This window comes from Hydra viridissima, unplaced genomic scaffold (assembly GCF_058129835.1).
Source record: "Hydra viridissima isolate aposymbiotic clone 2 unplaced genomic scaffold, HvirCarnegie_v1 scaffold_5, whole genome shotgun sequence".
Taxonomy (NCBI): Eukaryota; Metazoa; Cnidaria; class Hydrozoa; order Anthoathecata; family Hydridae; genus Hydra; species Hydra viridissima.
The window spans coordinates 9,361,827-9,379,258 of NW_028324304.1; the positions used below are offsets into that span (position 1 = coordinate 9,361,827).

Here is a 17,432-nt window from a genome sequence, read left to right on the forward strand (position 1 = left end):
ATTTAGCTACCGTTTTTTAAACTCATTTATTTGAAATAAGGTTTTAAAAAGCACTATGAACGGAAAAATGCGTCACAAGTTTAAATAAGCACGATTAAAACAAGTTTAATATTTTGGTGCGAAAACCTACATAAATAAGCAGACTGCCACATTAATATAATATTAATGTGGCAGTCTGCTTATTTATGTAGGTTTTCGATAGTTATTTTGGTTAAACAACTTTTTCATAATGTTTGCCTAAAGAAAAGTGCAAATTGTCGACAAATATGTCATATAATACACAAATACATAACAAAATAAAATGCTGTCTAAAGAACTTAAAATGTTACTAGAAAAAAGATCTGAGAAAACAGAGAGGTTCTTCGGAAGCTTAGTATGCTTTAATTAGCAAATTACTTAAATAAAAATATGTATAATTACATTACATATATATATATATATATATATATATATATATATATATATATATATATATATATATATATATCTGTACCTCGGAGGGATACAACACTATGTCCATTTTTTTCCATATTAACTTTATTACAGAGTTAAAATCAGCTTTTCTCATAATTCTTAGAGGAATAGAGCACTATGTCCAAAACCAGTTAGAACCGGATATAGCATGTTTTAAAACAACACCAAGTCCTGTGCCAATAACACTTTTTGTTAAAAAAAAGTTTAAAACTCCTCTCCTGTAAAGTTGTGAAAATGGACATAGTGTTGTATCCCTCCGAGGTACAGATATATATATATATATATATATATATATATATATATATATATATATATATATATATATATATATATATATATATATATATATATATATATATATATATATATATATATAGGAGAACATGGACAAGATGACAAACGTTTTGAAAAGCACTTATATCTTATTCAATAACTATTTTAATAAGTAAAACTTTTTCAAAAAGTGGAAAAAAAATTATTATGCGTCACATATGTATAAAAAAAACCCATACAAAAGTTAAAAATAAAAGTTAATTAAATCTTTTAAAAGTCAAAACTGTTTAAATCTTTTAAAAATTACTTTAAAAAATTATTTGCACCTACACGGGGCCCCGGGAATCTTCCCCGTCCACCCACCCACCCACCCCCACCCCACCTCTCGGCAGCCAAGCCAGTAGGTAATGAATATTTTCGTAAAACTGCATGTCCATGTGATAAAATACGATGTAAACTTTGTGGCATATAATACCATGAATACAAGTCTACATATCTATTTGCAACATTTACACAATACACTTGCAAAGCATCTAGATTGATTTGCAATCCTGCTGATAATGTTTGTAATACAACATAAATCATTTTCAGTAATGGTAGATACTATTTGAGCATTCTCAAAAAACCTTCTCCCAGTATTTCCATCATACGGTGTACCTGAACCACCACCCGACTTAGGAACATCAATAACAACTTCAAGTTATTCTTTTATTTGTTCTTGTACTTTTTTTCTTTTTTTAATTTAACAGAAACCCTGTCCTTGTCTTAGTTCTTGTTGTTCTCTTCAAAACGAACTTTAGAGCTTTTGTATTTATGCCACCTTTGTCGAAGATGCTTTATGAAAGCAGACAAGTTATTATTTGCAGTTAAATTCATGCCATTTACAATTGCATCCAAAATATTAGGATCAGCTAAATTCAAGTTTTCTTGTATTATATGAATAAATATCAATATATTTCATATTTTATCTACAATATCTAAAAATATAAATGATTTGTACACATTTACAAAATGTTATAAATAGGTATTTTAAGATGTATAGCTATTAAAATAAGTCTTTAACACTGATCTAGGCTTACTGAGACCCAATTATTACATAACCATTTCTCAAATCAAAACTTTAATTGAACTTTAAATTATAAAATTTTTATCACATGTTTTACTTTTAATTAAATCATTTTACATACTGATCGTTTAATTGAATTATACCCAATAAGTCAGTTCAAAAACAAAGCTATTTTATTATTTCAAATATTTTTTCAAGCAAACTTGAATGCCAAGTAAATGTCATAGGAATGGGGTTTTTGAATATTATTGATATTATCATATATATTATCAAACTATCTATATCTATCTATATCTGTCCAGATCTCTCTCTCTCTCTCTCTCTCTCTCTCTCTCTCTCTCTCTCTCTATATATATATATATATATATATATATATATATATATATATATATATATATATATATATATATATATATATATATATATATATATATATAAACTAGTGTATTTGTCAGTAATATTGTTACAGTTATTTAGGTTTTTAAAAAAAATATTTTTTTAATTGGAAGAAGTAAAAAATATCGTAATGAATCGATAAGTATCGTTATCGTTTTTACGATATGAGTTACGATATTTATCGTAACTGAACGATAAATATAGTAATAATCGATTAATACTGAAACTTTATCGTGCACATTTTTAGGGGACGATATATCGTAGTATAAAAAAACTTAGGATACGCTCATTCCAATATCTTATCGCATCGTAATAAGAAAAGTTTCGATACGCAGATGCTTAGATATTTTGCACGAACACGCTGGCTTCAACAACTTTATCATCGCACTTCATTTAAAATAATCGCATTTTCCTTAATCACAACTTTATCTTTCCTATTAAAATGTTTATCTTTTTTCTTTTCCTTGCGTTTTTATTGCTGTTATTAAATTGTTTCTTGTAATTTGACATTCAACTACAATTTTGTCTAAAAAACGTTCTTTAATCTTTAAAAAGAAAAGAAAAAACAATCAGATTTTCATAAGTGAAGATGGCTTTTGTGGCATCAGATTTAAAGAACTTGTTTAAGATCAAGTTCAAGATTCGCTATGATCCTCTTACTGATCGATATAACCGCATGTTCATGGTGAAGCTCTTAATTGCTTGCACTATTGTTACAGCGTTGAACTGGTACTCGGATAAAGTGCATTGCATTGTGTCCGGTAAGTAAAATCGCTATTCTCAGTAAGTACGAAAAAAAAAAAAAAGATAAATAAAAAAGAGAGAGAATTACTTAAACATTTTATTCTTTTTTCAAACGTCTTTTTGTTTAAAATACAAAAAAAAAAAAAAATTTAATGCAGGAGAACAAGATCCCAGCGGCTTTAAACCGTTTGCATCTAGTACGTGTTGGATTCAGGGTTTATATGTTTACAAGGAGATGAGAGAGTTCATAGATGAGAGTGCTTATTACGGCATCCCAAAAGATATGGACAATGATGGACTATTAAATAAAAAGATTCTTTGCTCAACTACATCGAAGTTTAACGCATTGGGATCTGAGGAATGCGTTCCTATGAAAAAGACCTTTTATTTGCAGGTATCAAAGTGATCAAATCTAAATTATTACAAATAAGATCTAAATTATTTAAACTCTTTTAAATGTAAGTTTGCATTTATTCTTCGGTACTTGATTGCTTCTCCAAAAGACATGCATTTATTGTTAAAGTCATATTACGTTTTAGTACCAATGGATGCCCTTCTATCTTGCTACTTTAGCAGTTTTATACTATTTTCCATATTTGTTCTTCAAAACTGTCAACAGTGATATAATCGATTTGTCGGAGCAAATCGGAAAAAGTGAAAGTGAGGTAGACAAGCTTACAACGCGTTTTTTTCCTGATAAACGCGGGAAGCAAAATCGTGGAGTTTTGAGATTAACTCTTCGTCAATTGTTTAATCTGCTCATCAAAATAGCATACATCATAATAAACTTTTTGGCATTCTTTGGTACAAACTCCCTCTTACATGGAGAGTATAGCGATTACGGAAAAAAATGGTTAGATTGGACCAGGCTAAACAATACGGTTGCTTATGATTACATGGGTGGTCGGGATCATCCTAAGCCAGGTAAGAAACAAAAACTTAAATTTTAGTTGACTTCCTTTACAACTGTTTTTAAACGTTTTATAACAAAACTTCTAACTTTCTTGTGAATTAGGCAATGTGCTTTTACCTCCGTTTGGTTATTGCGAGTTGTACTCCTCTTCAAAGGATATTAAAGTTTCGTTTGGGAACCGACATAAATTGTTATGCGAACTTTCACCACATATCTTGTATCAATACGTATTTGTTGTTCTTTGGTTTGGAATGGTGCTCGGAATAATTATGTCTTTCATTGGCTTAATTATTTTGCTAGTGAATTATATAGTTGGATTTATTGGCATAAAGTAAGAGAGACATTTTCTTTTCAAACTTTCGAACATTTATTTGTTCTTTACCTCGTTTTATGTTTATTTCAAATAAATTCTTATATTGCTTTTTTAAACTTGAGATCAGAAAATAAAATTCTAAATAAACTTTAGATCAGAAATAAAATTCTAAATAAAATGTTTTGTAGCAAGCACAGTAACAACAGCGACGTGAAAAAGCTTTTTGATTCCTTGAGCTACCGCGAGCTTGAGTACTTGGAGCTCATGAGAAAGAAGAACATTCCTCTTTATGGTGAAGTAATTTTGAGACTAAGAGAGAGGGCGCTTGACACCCCACCACAACCGTCGCTCAATCCAAATGACCGACGAAGCAGCATTGATAAATCAGACATACCCATGTACCCCTTAAAACGAAAAGGAGGTTCACCATACTAATAACTTACGTTACTTTGAGTTTTGTATTTTCTACGGCTAAATTTTTGAACCTTTCTAATTCTTTTAACTTTCGATTCATTTATTCATTTTTTTGCTTCGCGTGTTAAAGAAAACTTTCAACCTTTAAAGTTTTTATATTTTGTGTATTATAAAAGTTTCTTTCGTAAATTTGTAAAAATAAAGAAAATTTTTCATTTGTTAAAATTGAGATTTATCAACTTACTAGGCCTCATAAGTGAATGTAGGGGTTAGAGTAGGGTTAGAGGGGCTCTAATCTAAAACATATAAGGTAACACAGGACCTTGAAACGTTTTAAAAACAATGATTTGAGAAAAGATTCTCTAGTCACTAATTCTATTAATCACTCCGCATCCTCCAACTCTTCATCTACATCATATTTAAATACTATTTTACCCAATTCGAGTGAAACTTTCTGGAAATTTTATTTACTTAATATCTTCAAATGTTAATTTTATTCAATATCCAGTGTAGTATGGTAAAGCCACTATGCTTTTTGTTATTCATAAACAACTAAGAAATGTTTTTAAAAAAAACAATTAAAAATATTAGGAGAGAAGGGGGAGCATTGGTAGACAGGCAAATATTACGCCGTTTTAAATCAATTTCAACTTTTAAATGCAGATACCAAATGTTGTTTATAACCAGTTCTTCTACAGAAAATATTGTTTGGTTTTAAGCATTTATTATCTGTAAATTTACCTATTGTTTATTTTGCTGCTACGTTGGTTTTTTAAAACTAAAACTCGAAAGAAAAAAAAAGTTAAAAAATTAAAAACTTTTCAGTACATAAAAAAGTATTTCACTTTGCAGCACTCACTCGTAAAGGGTGAGGATTGGTACATTGAAATCGGGAAGCATTGGTACAGAATTTTTTATATCTGTACTGTAGATTACATCTACACTTAGTACAGTGTGGTAAAATATATCTTTTAAAATTTGGTTCTTATTTTCAAATGCTTTGCTAATGCTTTCATACACTATGCACTATGCACCTATGCAATTTTAATATAAATGTTTAAATACTAGTTATTTAAATAAATTATCTTTATTTTTCTTGATATGTTGTAAAATATTTTGTTGGTTTTAAAATCTGTTAAGTTTTTCATTCAAATTGTACTTTTTTTTAATGAAATTTCTTACTGTAATAATGTAAACACGTTGTGTACCAATGCTGCCCATGCAAGGGAGCATTGGTACAAAAAATTATGTTTAGAAAATTCAAAAGTATTATACTTAACCATTAATATTTCTGAACATAAATTATGTTAAAATGTTGCTAATACATTTAAAAAATAGTGAAAATTATTAACTTTACGATCTTTTCTTTTTGTTTTTTGATTTCTCGTCGAAAAGCACTAATTCCCCCTCTCGCCGACTTATAATTTACTCATTTTCGGCACACAAAACTTTTGTGTGTTTATTCAATCAAGGACGTATTAATAGACGGACGTTCAACGCATTGTTTCATAAAAAAGATATGCGTGTTACGCTTTGTTTAGATAACAAAAGCGAAACAATAGGTGATAATTGCGAAACCGGGGAGTATTTTTATTTTTTTCGACGTCGGAAAAAGATGGTCTCGACTATCCAATAAAAATATTTTTAAAAGTATTTTACTGAGCATCGATACATAAAATGAGTATGACAGAAAACTTTGCTATTAATCAAGATTATTCTTTTTTGCTTGAAAATATTGATAACCAAATTGAATTAGTTGTGGATGATTTTATTGAGATAGATCTTGAAGAGTTGGCGGAATTGTTATCAGAGGATTTTGAATTGGAGCTCATACCACCAGCAATTCCTACAGAGAAGCTGATTGCAGAAGAAACCAAAATGCTGAAAAAAAACAGAAAAACGCTTAATAACTAAATTTACCTGTCTGAAATGTTACAATAAATATCTTAGAGAATCGAATTTTAAAAAGCATGAAAAGAAATGTTACATTGCCACTAAAGGTGTGCTTATACTCACATGTTGTGGAGCTTAACGCCTAAACGGGTGCTAATTTATATTTGCAAATACTCCCAGATTATGAAAATATTGTAATAACTCTTAATTTTGATTTTAGAAATTATTCAAAACTGTAAATTGTTGTAATGTACTATTAAACTTCCATATAGAAGAATGCAAGTTGTCTTTATTACATTTTTTACATATACTGGTGTAAGAAAATGTACACAGTTAAAAAATGGCTAGTTAAAGGTAATAGATGATTGACATTTCTCTTTAACCTGGGTTCCATTACAGCCAAGTTAGTATGGTAGATGGTGCTAAAATCACAACAGACTTCTAAACATATTAATGAACAACCTTTATGTCTAATAACTTTAAAGTTTTCAACTGTATTGCCTTCTCTCGTTTCAATTATTCCAACATCCTCATTTGATGTGCTTCGGAAATTTTTAAAATCAGAAAATTTATTTCTGATTAGAAAAAAGGATAGTGGAAGTCATTATTACATTTACAGATGTTTATGCATGAAATGTTGGAGAATATAATATTAGCAGATTGAAGATTTAGTTGATCTGGAAGAGATTTGTTAATGTTAATGGATAATGGCACTTCACGATTTAAAACAATTAGTCTCCACATGCCATTTGATTGGCGATAACTATTGATTTTAACTATTACAAAATAATTTTTCTTATTTTCATTGTAACAGTCAAAACCATGTTTTGATGCAAATGCTTTTAAATGTTGATGAATACTTATCGCATGTACTTTTTTATTTCTTCCAACTCTTGTGAGTGTGTTACATACATAACAGGTTTTTGTGTGTTCAGAAAAAGTGAAGAATTTATCATTCCTCTCAACTTCAAAGCCTTTTTTTGATTTTAAATCTAACCTGTATAAAACCATATAACATGATTTGCATAAATATTCAGGATGAACTTTTTGATAGTCTGAGGTTGTATCCAGCTTGTAAAAGCTAAGAATTGCTTGTTTATAGATAACAACAGGTTTTATTTGATAGTGACTATCCTGCTTTATTATGCAGCCACACTTTCTACATAAATGTTTTAAATATTCCTCATGAAGACTCATTATTTATCCTGTAATGAGATAATAAATATGAATATAAAATTACTTCTTTTGATATAATATTTAGAAAAGGTTAAAAATAAGGCTATACATCACTTGTAGAAGGCTCAAGAATATGCAACTAAAAGTATGGTCTTATCATTTTTATTATTTCTGTTGTTACTATTAGTAACAACAGTAATAATTAAAAAAATAAGATCATTATAACTTAAAGTAGCTCTACATGACAGTTTAAAAATGCTTAAACAAAAATGCTCATTAAAAATACATACTTTATATATCTTTCCAACTCCTGAAACGAATAGTATTTTATGAACTTTAAGATGCTTTTAGTTATAATACCTTTAGACAAAATGCAGTTTAGGTATCGAAAGTAAGAAATTTTTTAACTAGGTCGTTCACGAAAAAAAAATCACAAATTCAAGAGAAAAAAAAAAGCGAGGCAAAAAAGTTCGACATTTCCGACAAAAATAAGAAATACTCTCTGATTTGAACCTTAAAGTGGGAAGCATAATCTGAGAGTGGGGTGAAAAGAGCATTAAAAATATCTTTTTCGACCTTTAAACTATATCATAGCAGGTTCAATTTAATTAGGAAAATTTGTTTCACTTTACTCTATCCATTCTAGTAAACCAAACATAGCCTTTTTGCAAAAGCCTAGTTTTAGACGTCAAAGTTTAAACACAGCTAAATTTTTATTAAGCAAAGTTCATAGCTCAAATCAACCTTTTTCAGATTTGTGAACTATTCTTGATTAATTTTTTTGTCTTTTATAACCATAAGCTTCAGTAAATGCATAATTATAATGGGTTTACTGAGGAAGGTTTTTTGACGGAAATTTGACGAGTAGAAGTCGGAGTATCTGTATCATGAATTTAGAAAATTGACGGTAACACGCATAGTTTTTGGCTAATTGGCGGCACCTTTGATCTATAACAATGCGTTGAACGTCCATCTATTAATACGTCCTTGATTCAATAGGGAAATAAGGCTTCACATGATATGTGAGAAATTAGGCATTATATAAATTATATAAATTTATATGAGAAACTATATAATATCATATAAAAACAAAAAAGTTTACTTCATTTTCGTGTTTATTAAAAAATTGACATTTATTTCATAAAGAAAGATAAAAAAAAGATTACAGAAAGACAAAAACAAAAACTTTATAGTAAAAAAAAAACATTTCTCAGAGAATTATATATGAAGTAGATAGAGCTTTTAAGCAGGGGTGGGCACTTCCTTTAAAAGTTCCGTTATTCCGTAAGTATCGGACTAAGAAAAAAATATCGGACTAATTTATGTATTCGGACTTAGACTATCGGGCTGGCAATATTAGATATCCGGTATTCCGATGACCACCAGACTAAGCAAAAAGTAGCGGACTATAGGACTAGAAAAACAACTACTGGGCTTCGACTATCGGACCATCCGAATTTTTAATTTCCGTCTTCCTAATTTTTATATATGAAACAAATTACTTTTTTTGAACAAGTGCAGATTCAAATTCACGATCACGCATATCTCCTCTCTTCCACCAACCACTCCTGGTTTGTTTTTGATTGTTGCTCCTCTCCTTTCTGACCAGGGGCACGATATTCTCATTTTCAACTGCTGGAACAAGCAGTGTGTCCATTAGCGCTGTTAGATTGTTATTTCAACAGCTCCGTAAAATGGATTTCAGGCAAGATATTTATCCTGCTTACCCTTAGAGTTCCAAAACACATTGACCTTAGTTGTCTAAGTTACTAGTTGCGCCGCGAAGAGGCCGAATAATATAGATTTACTACAGTAAATTCGAGAAACAAAATACTTCCTCTCACAAAATCATAGCAATTGAAACCGGTGTTATTGACCCCCAGTTTCAGTTGTGGAACTAAGCAATGTTTTTTAAGTATTAATAAATCATTAATTACATAAAAAAAACATTTGATGGGTTTTATACTTTTTAAAAAAATTTCTGTAAACAATTACAGCTAGCTATCTTGCCAAGTTGAAATGGACAAATATCTAGCATTCAAGTCAAGCCAGCCATCTAGTACAATAAGCCACAGTGATATGTCAAGCCGGCCTGATAGTGAAATGAGCCAGAGGATGAAGAGCAGATGATAATGACTGTGCAAGTTACCTGTGGCAAGCTGTAAAAAAAATTATTGGACGGGAAAATTAGGAAAACTATCGGACTATCGATAGCGGATTAGGAACTCAAACTATCGAACTCAAAAAAAATAGCGGTTGCCCAGCTTTTTACTCTCAGCTGCGTCTCCTTAAATGCTAATAAACTTAAATGTATATAATTTTAATATTTTAACAATCACCAAGTAACAAAATAACAAACACCAAGTTTTATTGCTGCATTACTAAGTTTATATACACTTAAGTTTATATAAATTAATCCATATGGAATGTCTCCAAAGTAGTATATAAATGGTTTTTTGAAATGTTCCGTATCACACAGAATTTCTTGAGAATAAAACTTCTTCATGGACAGATCGTCCAGTGATTAATGATTTTACAATTCAAGTATAAATAGTAATATAAATCAGAACTATTGGGAGGTCAAATTTGCAATAAAAAAAAAAAATGACATTAGAAAATATTTAACATAAGATCTAAATAATGGCATATGACAAATGAAAACTTATGTATAGATAATAACATATGACAAATAATGATTACGCTTAAAAGGATACGCAGGGATGATTCACTCAAAACAAAAAAAATAAAACTTGATTTTTTGTAAAATTTAACAATGTGTTTCAATATGGAAATCAAAAATCAGTTTATAATTTTAGATTTAGCCATATGTTCAGTATATAACAAAACTCTTTTGAAGCACAAAGTTAAAAGAGCACTTAGACTTAAAAGAGCACTTAAAAGAACTGGCTTTAAGTGAAAGTTATTCCTTCAATCTTTTTTATCCCTGTTTGTGTAATCTTCCCTGTTGCTTTTACATTTTGATAATTTTCTGGAGTGTCTTGTGATAGTGCTACCAGCATTTGCTCTTTTACACTTATTATCTTTGCTTTTTTGGGGTAATTAACTTAATGGTCTTCAGCAAAAGACTGTGAGGAGGAGATTTACTCTCTTCGATAGCAATATGGATGAAACTAACTTTAAGAAAATAACCTCCTCCATCTATTCCTAATTTCAATATGGTGGATTCTGACGCTTCCTAAATGCCTGGAAGACATCACTGAGATTGCTAATACTACGACAGTGAACAAATTGGTATTTCTCATTGCTGCCAGAAAAACACTAATTACTATAAAGTAAACACCACAAATCTCCCCACCTTGAGGAAATATTTGTTAAAAACTTGGCTCTATTAATCAAATTGGGCTAATTTGATTAGAAACCATCCAAGTTTCATCATCACATTGATAGAAGGCCCAATGTTCTGTTGAGTTTGTAGCATGTTTTGTGTAGAGTCATTCTTTGAAGAGTTGTACTAAAAAATTAAAACGAACTTTTTAAAATGAACCTTTAAATCAAAAAAAAAAAAGAAAATGAAAAATACACATAAAAATGTTGTTAAAAAAAAATTAACCTCTTCTTATTGGCACAACTTTTTCATTTGATTAAACGTCTAACAATCTAAATCTAGCAGCCCCATGAGGAGATACCTCTTTAAAAGCCAAAAATGATGTTGTCACTTGCTCATCTCCAATAAGATCAGCACCAGTCATGTACTCCTGGAACAAGACATAAATTTTTATGTCTAGTACCTGGAGTTTATTAGTGAGGAAGTCCACGAACAAAGATTGAAAACGTTTTTCTGAAGTTTGAGCTGATTTTTGTGATGTTTTAGGTTGCGATGCTGTTAATTTGTGTGTTGTCAATGCATTTGTGCAAATCAAACGATTACAAATTGATGATGAGCGAGTTGTTTGAAAATGCTGCAAAGTTGTTGAGTTTGGGCCAAGCTGTCGTTTTACTGTAACTTTAGCTTTCCAACTTGAAACCTACAAGTAATGCAAATACCGAAAAGGACTTTATTATCTTTGAAGTTCGTATCACTCTGAAAATGGTGAAGAATTTTTTGCATCTAATCATCAATCAGTTCCTGGTCATCTTTCTTCTTGCAGATTACACAAACACACTTTCTGCACTCTAAATGGTTTTTGACAAAAGTTATGATTTTTTTGTGATGGATAAAAGTCTTATGATTAAAATTGTAAATTTTCTTTTGAATTGAACGCTGCTGCATTTTGCCAGCGAAAAAAATTTTTTTTGTTATTTTTTCAAAAAGTTACGGACTTGCGCAATTCCACTCCAAAACAGAGTTTAATAGATCAATTTTTCATTGAAAGTCATAAAATTTTTTCTTTTTTACGCTTTTTAAGCACAATACTTTGCATTTTATGATTTTTCTAGCGTTTTAGATCATTATCGGGTCAGAAAAATGGGACTTACACTATTATTTTTTCTTAAGAATGATATTTTGCGACGTGAATAACTTTATAAATCTTGTTCAACGTTTTTGTATTGTCTATGCAACACATTTACTTCAGTTTCCATTAAATTTTAGATGTTGACAGGGTTTATTAGCTTGACGTAAAATTTGTCTATCCATTTGTTCTGATGTTTTTCTTGGTCTGCCTCTTTTTTATTTTTTGATTGATATTTAACATCATTTTGTACCATTTTTAATGAACACTGAATTGCATTTGCTATTTCTTTATATAAAAATCCATCATCGCGTTCATCAACAATGTTTTTTTCTGCCCATTTTATCAATCTTTAGAACAAAACTAAACAAAATTTTTGATGAAATTATAAATCTGGTCATAAAACAAGTTCAAGCAAGTTCAAACAAGTTGATGTGCTATTTTTAGATGTGTAAACATTTATTAGGGGCAAAAGATTGATAAAATGGAAAAAAAATCGTAAGTGCATTTATTTGCATATCAATTTCAGGTAAATTTTTCATAAAAAATTAAATAGTTGTATGACTTTGAATAAAAAAAATTTAAAGTAATTAATTACTTGTAGAATTATTTAAAAATTTAAAGGATATGAATTGAGAAAAATACTTCATTATCTTCGTTTAAAAAATTGCTGGTGAAAATACTATGCTAAATATTACATTTCAGCTTTTACTCTTTCAATCATATATTACAATATATTAAAAAAATTTGATCTTCCTACGCTTTATTGAAGAATAGCGGAAAAATCTGCACGGTCGTTTACATAAAGCGAAACAGCGCTGTTATTATGCGCATGCTCCAGAAATAGAAATCGAAAGCGATGTAAACGTGAAAAAAATTTATGATTTATCAATAGTGACAATCCTAAAGTTTTCTCAAATAATTTTACAAATAGAAATCTTCTTTAAAAAGTGTAAATTGGAATAGTTCCTATAATAAGCAAAGTATACATATGTCTTAAAAAAAACCTTGAAATTTAATTGCGAGCGAATGTTAAGTACTGAAAAAGCAGCTGTCGATAAAGGAAAAACTGAGAATTTTAAAGTCAAAATAAAATAAAATCTGATCGTAGATTTTTTCAGATTTTTTTTTTAATACCGAAATTTAGTCTATAGAGTAAAATGGGGTCAAATGAAATAATAAGGAACTTTTTTTTTTTAAAAGAAAAAGGTTTTTAATTTTTTTTTTTTTTAAAGTTCTATAGGAATTTGAGCTGTATTTATATATATATATATATATATATATATATATATATATATATATATATATATATATATATATATATATATATATATATATATATATATATATATCAAGTAAAAAAAGTTTTTAGTTTTTTAAGAAACTTTATTAAATTGAAAAAAAAAGTTATTTCATTCTACCCTCACATTCGGGGAGAATGAAATACGCAAATCTATTTGTAATTAAAACAACACTTAATTAAAAAAAAACAAAAAGCAACCTATACTAACAATTAAAAAAACAACCTAATAAAAAAACTTTATTCTTGTGATGATGTTGAGTCGTAGAGAGGTACTAGAGGCTAAGCTGTCACTTTTGCGGCACTTTTTGGTGCAATAAAACTCAATGCCTTTAACATATCGCTTTGGTATGTATTTTTGACAAAGCCAAACCTTGCATTTAAAATTTTCACACTGGTACAATTCTATATTTTGACTTGTTGAACTCTCGCCTTAAACATTACGGCACTTTTTACACCTGACTTGGCTTGTAGCTGTTAATGTTGTTGGAGTCGCTGTTGTTGCTTGGTTTATTTGCTGCTCGTCATTAAAGCTAAGCTTGCGTTGTTTTTTAGCTTGCTTTGCTGCTTTTTTGCTCTCAGCATCTTTCAATTTCTCAAGTATTTCAGGTTTATTGAGACACTCCCCTTCGAACCTTGGTACGTCTTCATTTTTTCGTTTTTTTGTGTCAACGAGTTAAATGCGAAACTTTTGTCTGGGCCACTTAAGCACCAATCTTTGTACAGACGTTTTTTTGATTTTTTGGAGTAAGACGATTACCAGCAGCATTGATGCTATTTCCAACTGTATAGTGGTTTTTTTTCGAGCGGCTCTGAGTACTGAACTATTGCTTATGGCTCTAATGCTCAACTTATGACTTCACCAGTTTATGAAAAGCTTATACCAATCTCCTCCTGGTGTACCATTAGGAAACAAATGAGATTAACCTTGGTGTTGCAAATAGTCGGTAACTAGTGTGATGATATCATTATAAGTTCTTCCAGAGCCTCAATTGGATAATTCCAAATTGATTAAAGTTGATGCAACAATCTCGTGTTTGAACCACTCCCAACTGTTTCACCTATGCCGTGACACGCCTGTGAAGAGTTGCTACTGGTATGTTGAATGATTGAGCAGTTTTGTGAAAATGAAAATTCACTGCTTTGTACTTTGGCCAGAGCAAGCGTAACTTGATCTTCGGTGTATGGTTTTTCTTTTTTCTTTGAGAGCAACTTGTTTTGAGGCATGTTTTATATTAGAATAGATTTAATAATAATCGATTTAAAATTTATCAACAAAATTTATAGAGATTGATTGGTCACTTGAGATTTAATTAATAAAAGTCGCATTTAACAAGTGAGCAATTCGCGTATTTCATTCAACCCCACATGTATCCGTTTTCGTTTTTATCTCATAACTTTTTTCGCTAAATAGCAAATATAATTTTGAAAAAAGATTCTTGACCAGCGTAAAAAGTTTTATCAGAATACTTATTAAGTTCGATGATATCAAATTTAATTTCCGAGAGTTTTATGTCCATTTTTCAAAAAAAGAAAAAAAATATCATTACGCATTCGAAAACTTAACAAATTATAAAAAAAAAACTTTTTCTTTTAAAATTAAAATTTGATATCATCTTATTCTGAAAAAAATCCTCTAAAACATGATCAAAAAAATATTTGCAAAAAGTTTATTCAATAATTAATTAAGAGCAAAAAAATAAGCGTAGTCATAACTATTTCATTCTTCCCTCTTTTTCATTCACCCTGTTTTACTATATATAACATAAAAAAGCAAGTTTTACTAAGCATTCAATTTTTTTACTTTACGTTGATGGCTTACAACCCAGCAAACATGCTTTCAGCGGACCGTGATGCGTAAAGCCGCCGCCGGTATGCCGCTGCTGGCCCACTGTGATGCCTAATGCGGATTGCCGCTGCTGGCTAACCGATGATGGACCGTTATCTCGTTTTGTGTTGGCTTACCGCCTTTGGCTGAAAAACGGTGTTGCGTTAAAAAAGTTAGTCGTTAAAAAAGTTTATTAAATGTGAAATCTGCGCATGCGCAAAATAATTACAACTTTTTTAACGCCTTACGGCGTTAAAAAAGGTTGCCCGTTAAAAAAGTATTCAAAATGGTACCGTCAACCGGGGTAACTTTGGTCGCCGGGGTGACTTTGTTGACCGGGGTCAATTGTTGATTTTTTTTTAAATTCCTAAAATTTAACAAAGATAACATGTTTTAATTTTGTTAGAGATACCAACAATATATATCGACTATTATATCAACAAATTTGGTATATCAACAGTTTTTGTGAATATAGCACAGTTACTTCGTAGACTACATTGAGTTTATTTTGGCATGTTTTGACACTTCTGATACATTTATTGAACCATTTGAATTCTTAGCCGGTGAAAATGCCGAGGAAATATAAGCAAAAGCGTGGTTCAAGAGCATATGCAACTTCATACAGTCAAGAAACGTCCAATGCTATAAAAGAATGTTTAACTGGAAGAGTAAGCGTGAGAAAGACTAGTCGAAAGTTCGGAATATACGCTTCCCATTTGCTTTAACCGCTGGACGTTGCTGTTTTCCGTCCGCTAAAAATAGAAACGCGCATCAAAGAATCAATACCAAAAAATCAGTTCCTCGGTCTTCTTGCTCTACTGCAACGTCAATTGAAAAGCGATAATTTGAGATCTGACTTCAAGGCTAGTGGAATATTTCCCTTCGATAAAGAAATGGTCATGAAGCGTTTGTCACAGGTTAACAAAGACATTGGAGGAGGTACCGGTAGTATTGTTAAGGAAGTATTCAATGAAGATATAGAAGGTCTATTAGTGAAAGATTGTGGACAGGATGGGAAAACAAATCGCACCAGAGGGAAAAAGATCACATCTGGCAAAGCGATAACACCGCAAGATCTGGTGAATAACACAACTCCTACCACATCAAAGAATAACAATAACACCAAGAATAACAGTAACACCAAGAATAACAAGAAAAGGGCAAGAGTTGAACAAGTGTCATCATCCTCAGATGACGATAATGACCTACTAGAAAATGACTGTTAATGACTTTTGCACAATAACAGGGAGCTAGTTGCAAAATTTTTTGTCCATTTAAATGTTCTTTTCATGTTTCTCTAAGTGTTTAAGGGCTGATGATTTTTTAAAACTCCAAAAAGTGACCAATGTTACCCCATAGCAGGGGTATTATTGATCAAACATGATAAAACCTGGGGGTAACATTGGTCACTTTTCGGCGTTTAAAATAAATATTTGTAATAGAAAAATTAAAAAAATTAATATAGAGGCCTATAGCCAAGACCTATAATGTTATTACCACAAGAGAAAACTGTAAAAAGTTAATAAGATTCAGAGATGTTTAAGAAAAACTGCCAAAACTGACCAAAGTTACCCTGGCTAACGATACTCTTTAATTTGCGCAACCCTCAAATCCACAACAGAACATGCTTTGATATTTTGATTAAGGCATTGGGAAGCATTCTTTTTTTATTTTTGAGCAAAAGCTCTCAAAGAGAGTTTCAATTATTTTTTCCAAATTTTTTTTCCCTGTAATTTTCTAATTCTACAAAGTTATACAATTTTCATGACATTTTCTTTTTCATTTGACCTCCTCATAGTATCAAAGCTTTTAAACTCCTAAATAAATTATATTTCATGAAAAAATAGAACATAGATACTCACTTCTAAAAGAATTATACTATACTAATTATAGTAATATATACAAAATCAAATATTTTTAAATTCTCATATTATAGTTCAAAAATATTAACATTTCACCATGAGCTCCTGTTAAGCTATATCTCTTTGCAGTATATACATTTCCACCTATACTAAAAAGTCTTTCACTCTCCACAGAAGACAGTGGGCAGCTTAAATACTTTAAAGCAAGCTTTGCTAATAGTCGCATTTTGGTTTTCTGTGATTTCCACCACAACAAAAGATTGCTTTCTTTGTCAATAAGGTCTTCATTTGAGTTGTGTTGAATTTTGTTTAATAAAGTTTCATTTGAAATTAAAGTTTGTGGTTGACCGATTTATTTAGAATTAAAT

At 30.2% G+C, this 17,432-nt stretch overlaps 1 protein-coding gene, 1 long non-coding RNA gene and 1 pseudogene across 3 annotated transcripts; 2 read left to right on the forward strand and 1 right to left on the reverse strand.

Annotated features, from left to right (window-relative positions):
* Positions 1-2,469: 2,469 nt before the first annotated feature.
* On the forward strand, positions 2,470-4,818 carry LOC145188865 (innexin shaking-B-like). Its single transcript, XM_080065365.2, has 5 exons — positions 2,470-2,970; positions 3,112-3,347; positions 3,493-3,877; positions 3,969-4,197; positions 4,368-4,818. Exons 1-5 carry the CDS (start codon positions 2,799-2,801, stop codon positions 4,612-4,614), a joined length of 1,269 nt encoding a protein of 422 aa, XP_079921491.2. The 5' UTR covers positions 2,470-2,798; the 3' UTR covers positions 4,615-4,818.
* A 1,290-nt stretch (positions 4,819-6,108) lies between these two features.
* Positions 6,109-7,616, forward strand: LOC149888508 (uncharacterized). The gene is made up of 2 exons (XR_016452694.1): positions 6,109-6,731; positions 7,082-7,616. It is a non-coding gene; the product is annotated as an uncharacterized LOC149888508 (long non-coding RNA).
* LOC149888509 (uncharacterized) lies at positions 6,720-8,161 on the reverse strand (annotated as a pseudogene). Its single transcript, XR_016452690.1, has 2 exons — positions 7,953-8,161; positions 6,720-7,691 (listed from the first exon to the last, which is right to left on the reverse strand). The product of XR_016452690.1 is annotated as an uncharacterized LOC149888509 (transcript).
* Positions 8,162-17,432: the final 9,271 nt, after the last annotated feature.

Bases quoted from the DNA above. Each gene is read 5' to 3' on its own strand.
- LOC145188865 (XM_080065365.2), top strand. From the start codon at position 2,799: ATGGCTTTTGTGGCATCAGATTTAAAGAACTTGTTTAAGATCAAGTTC. The intron at 2,971-3,111 runs GTAAGTAAAATC...AATTTAATGCAG, and splicing joins AGTGCATTGCATTGTGTCCG to GAGAACAAGATCCCAGCGGC. The intron at 3,878-3,968 runs GTAAGAAACAAA...CTTGTGAATTAG, and splicing joins TCGGGATCATCCTAAGCCAG to GCAATGTGCTTTTACCTCCG.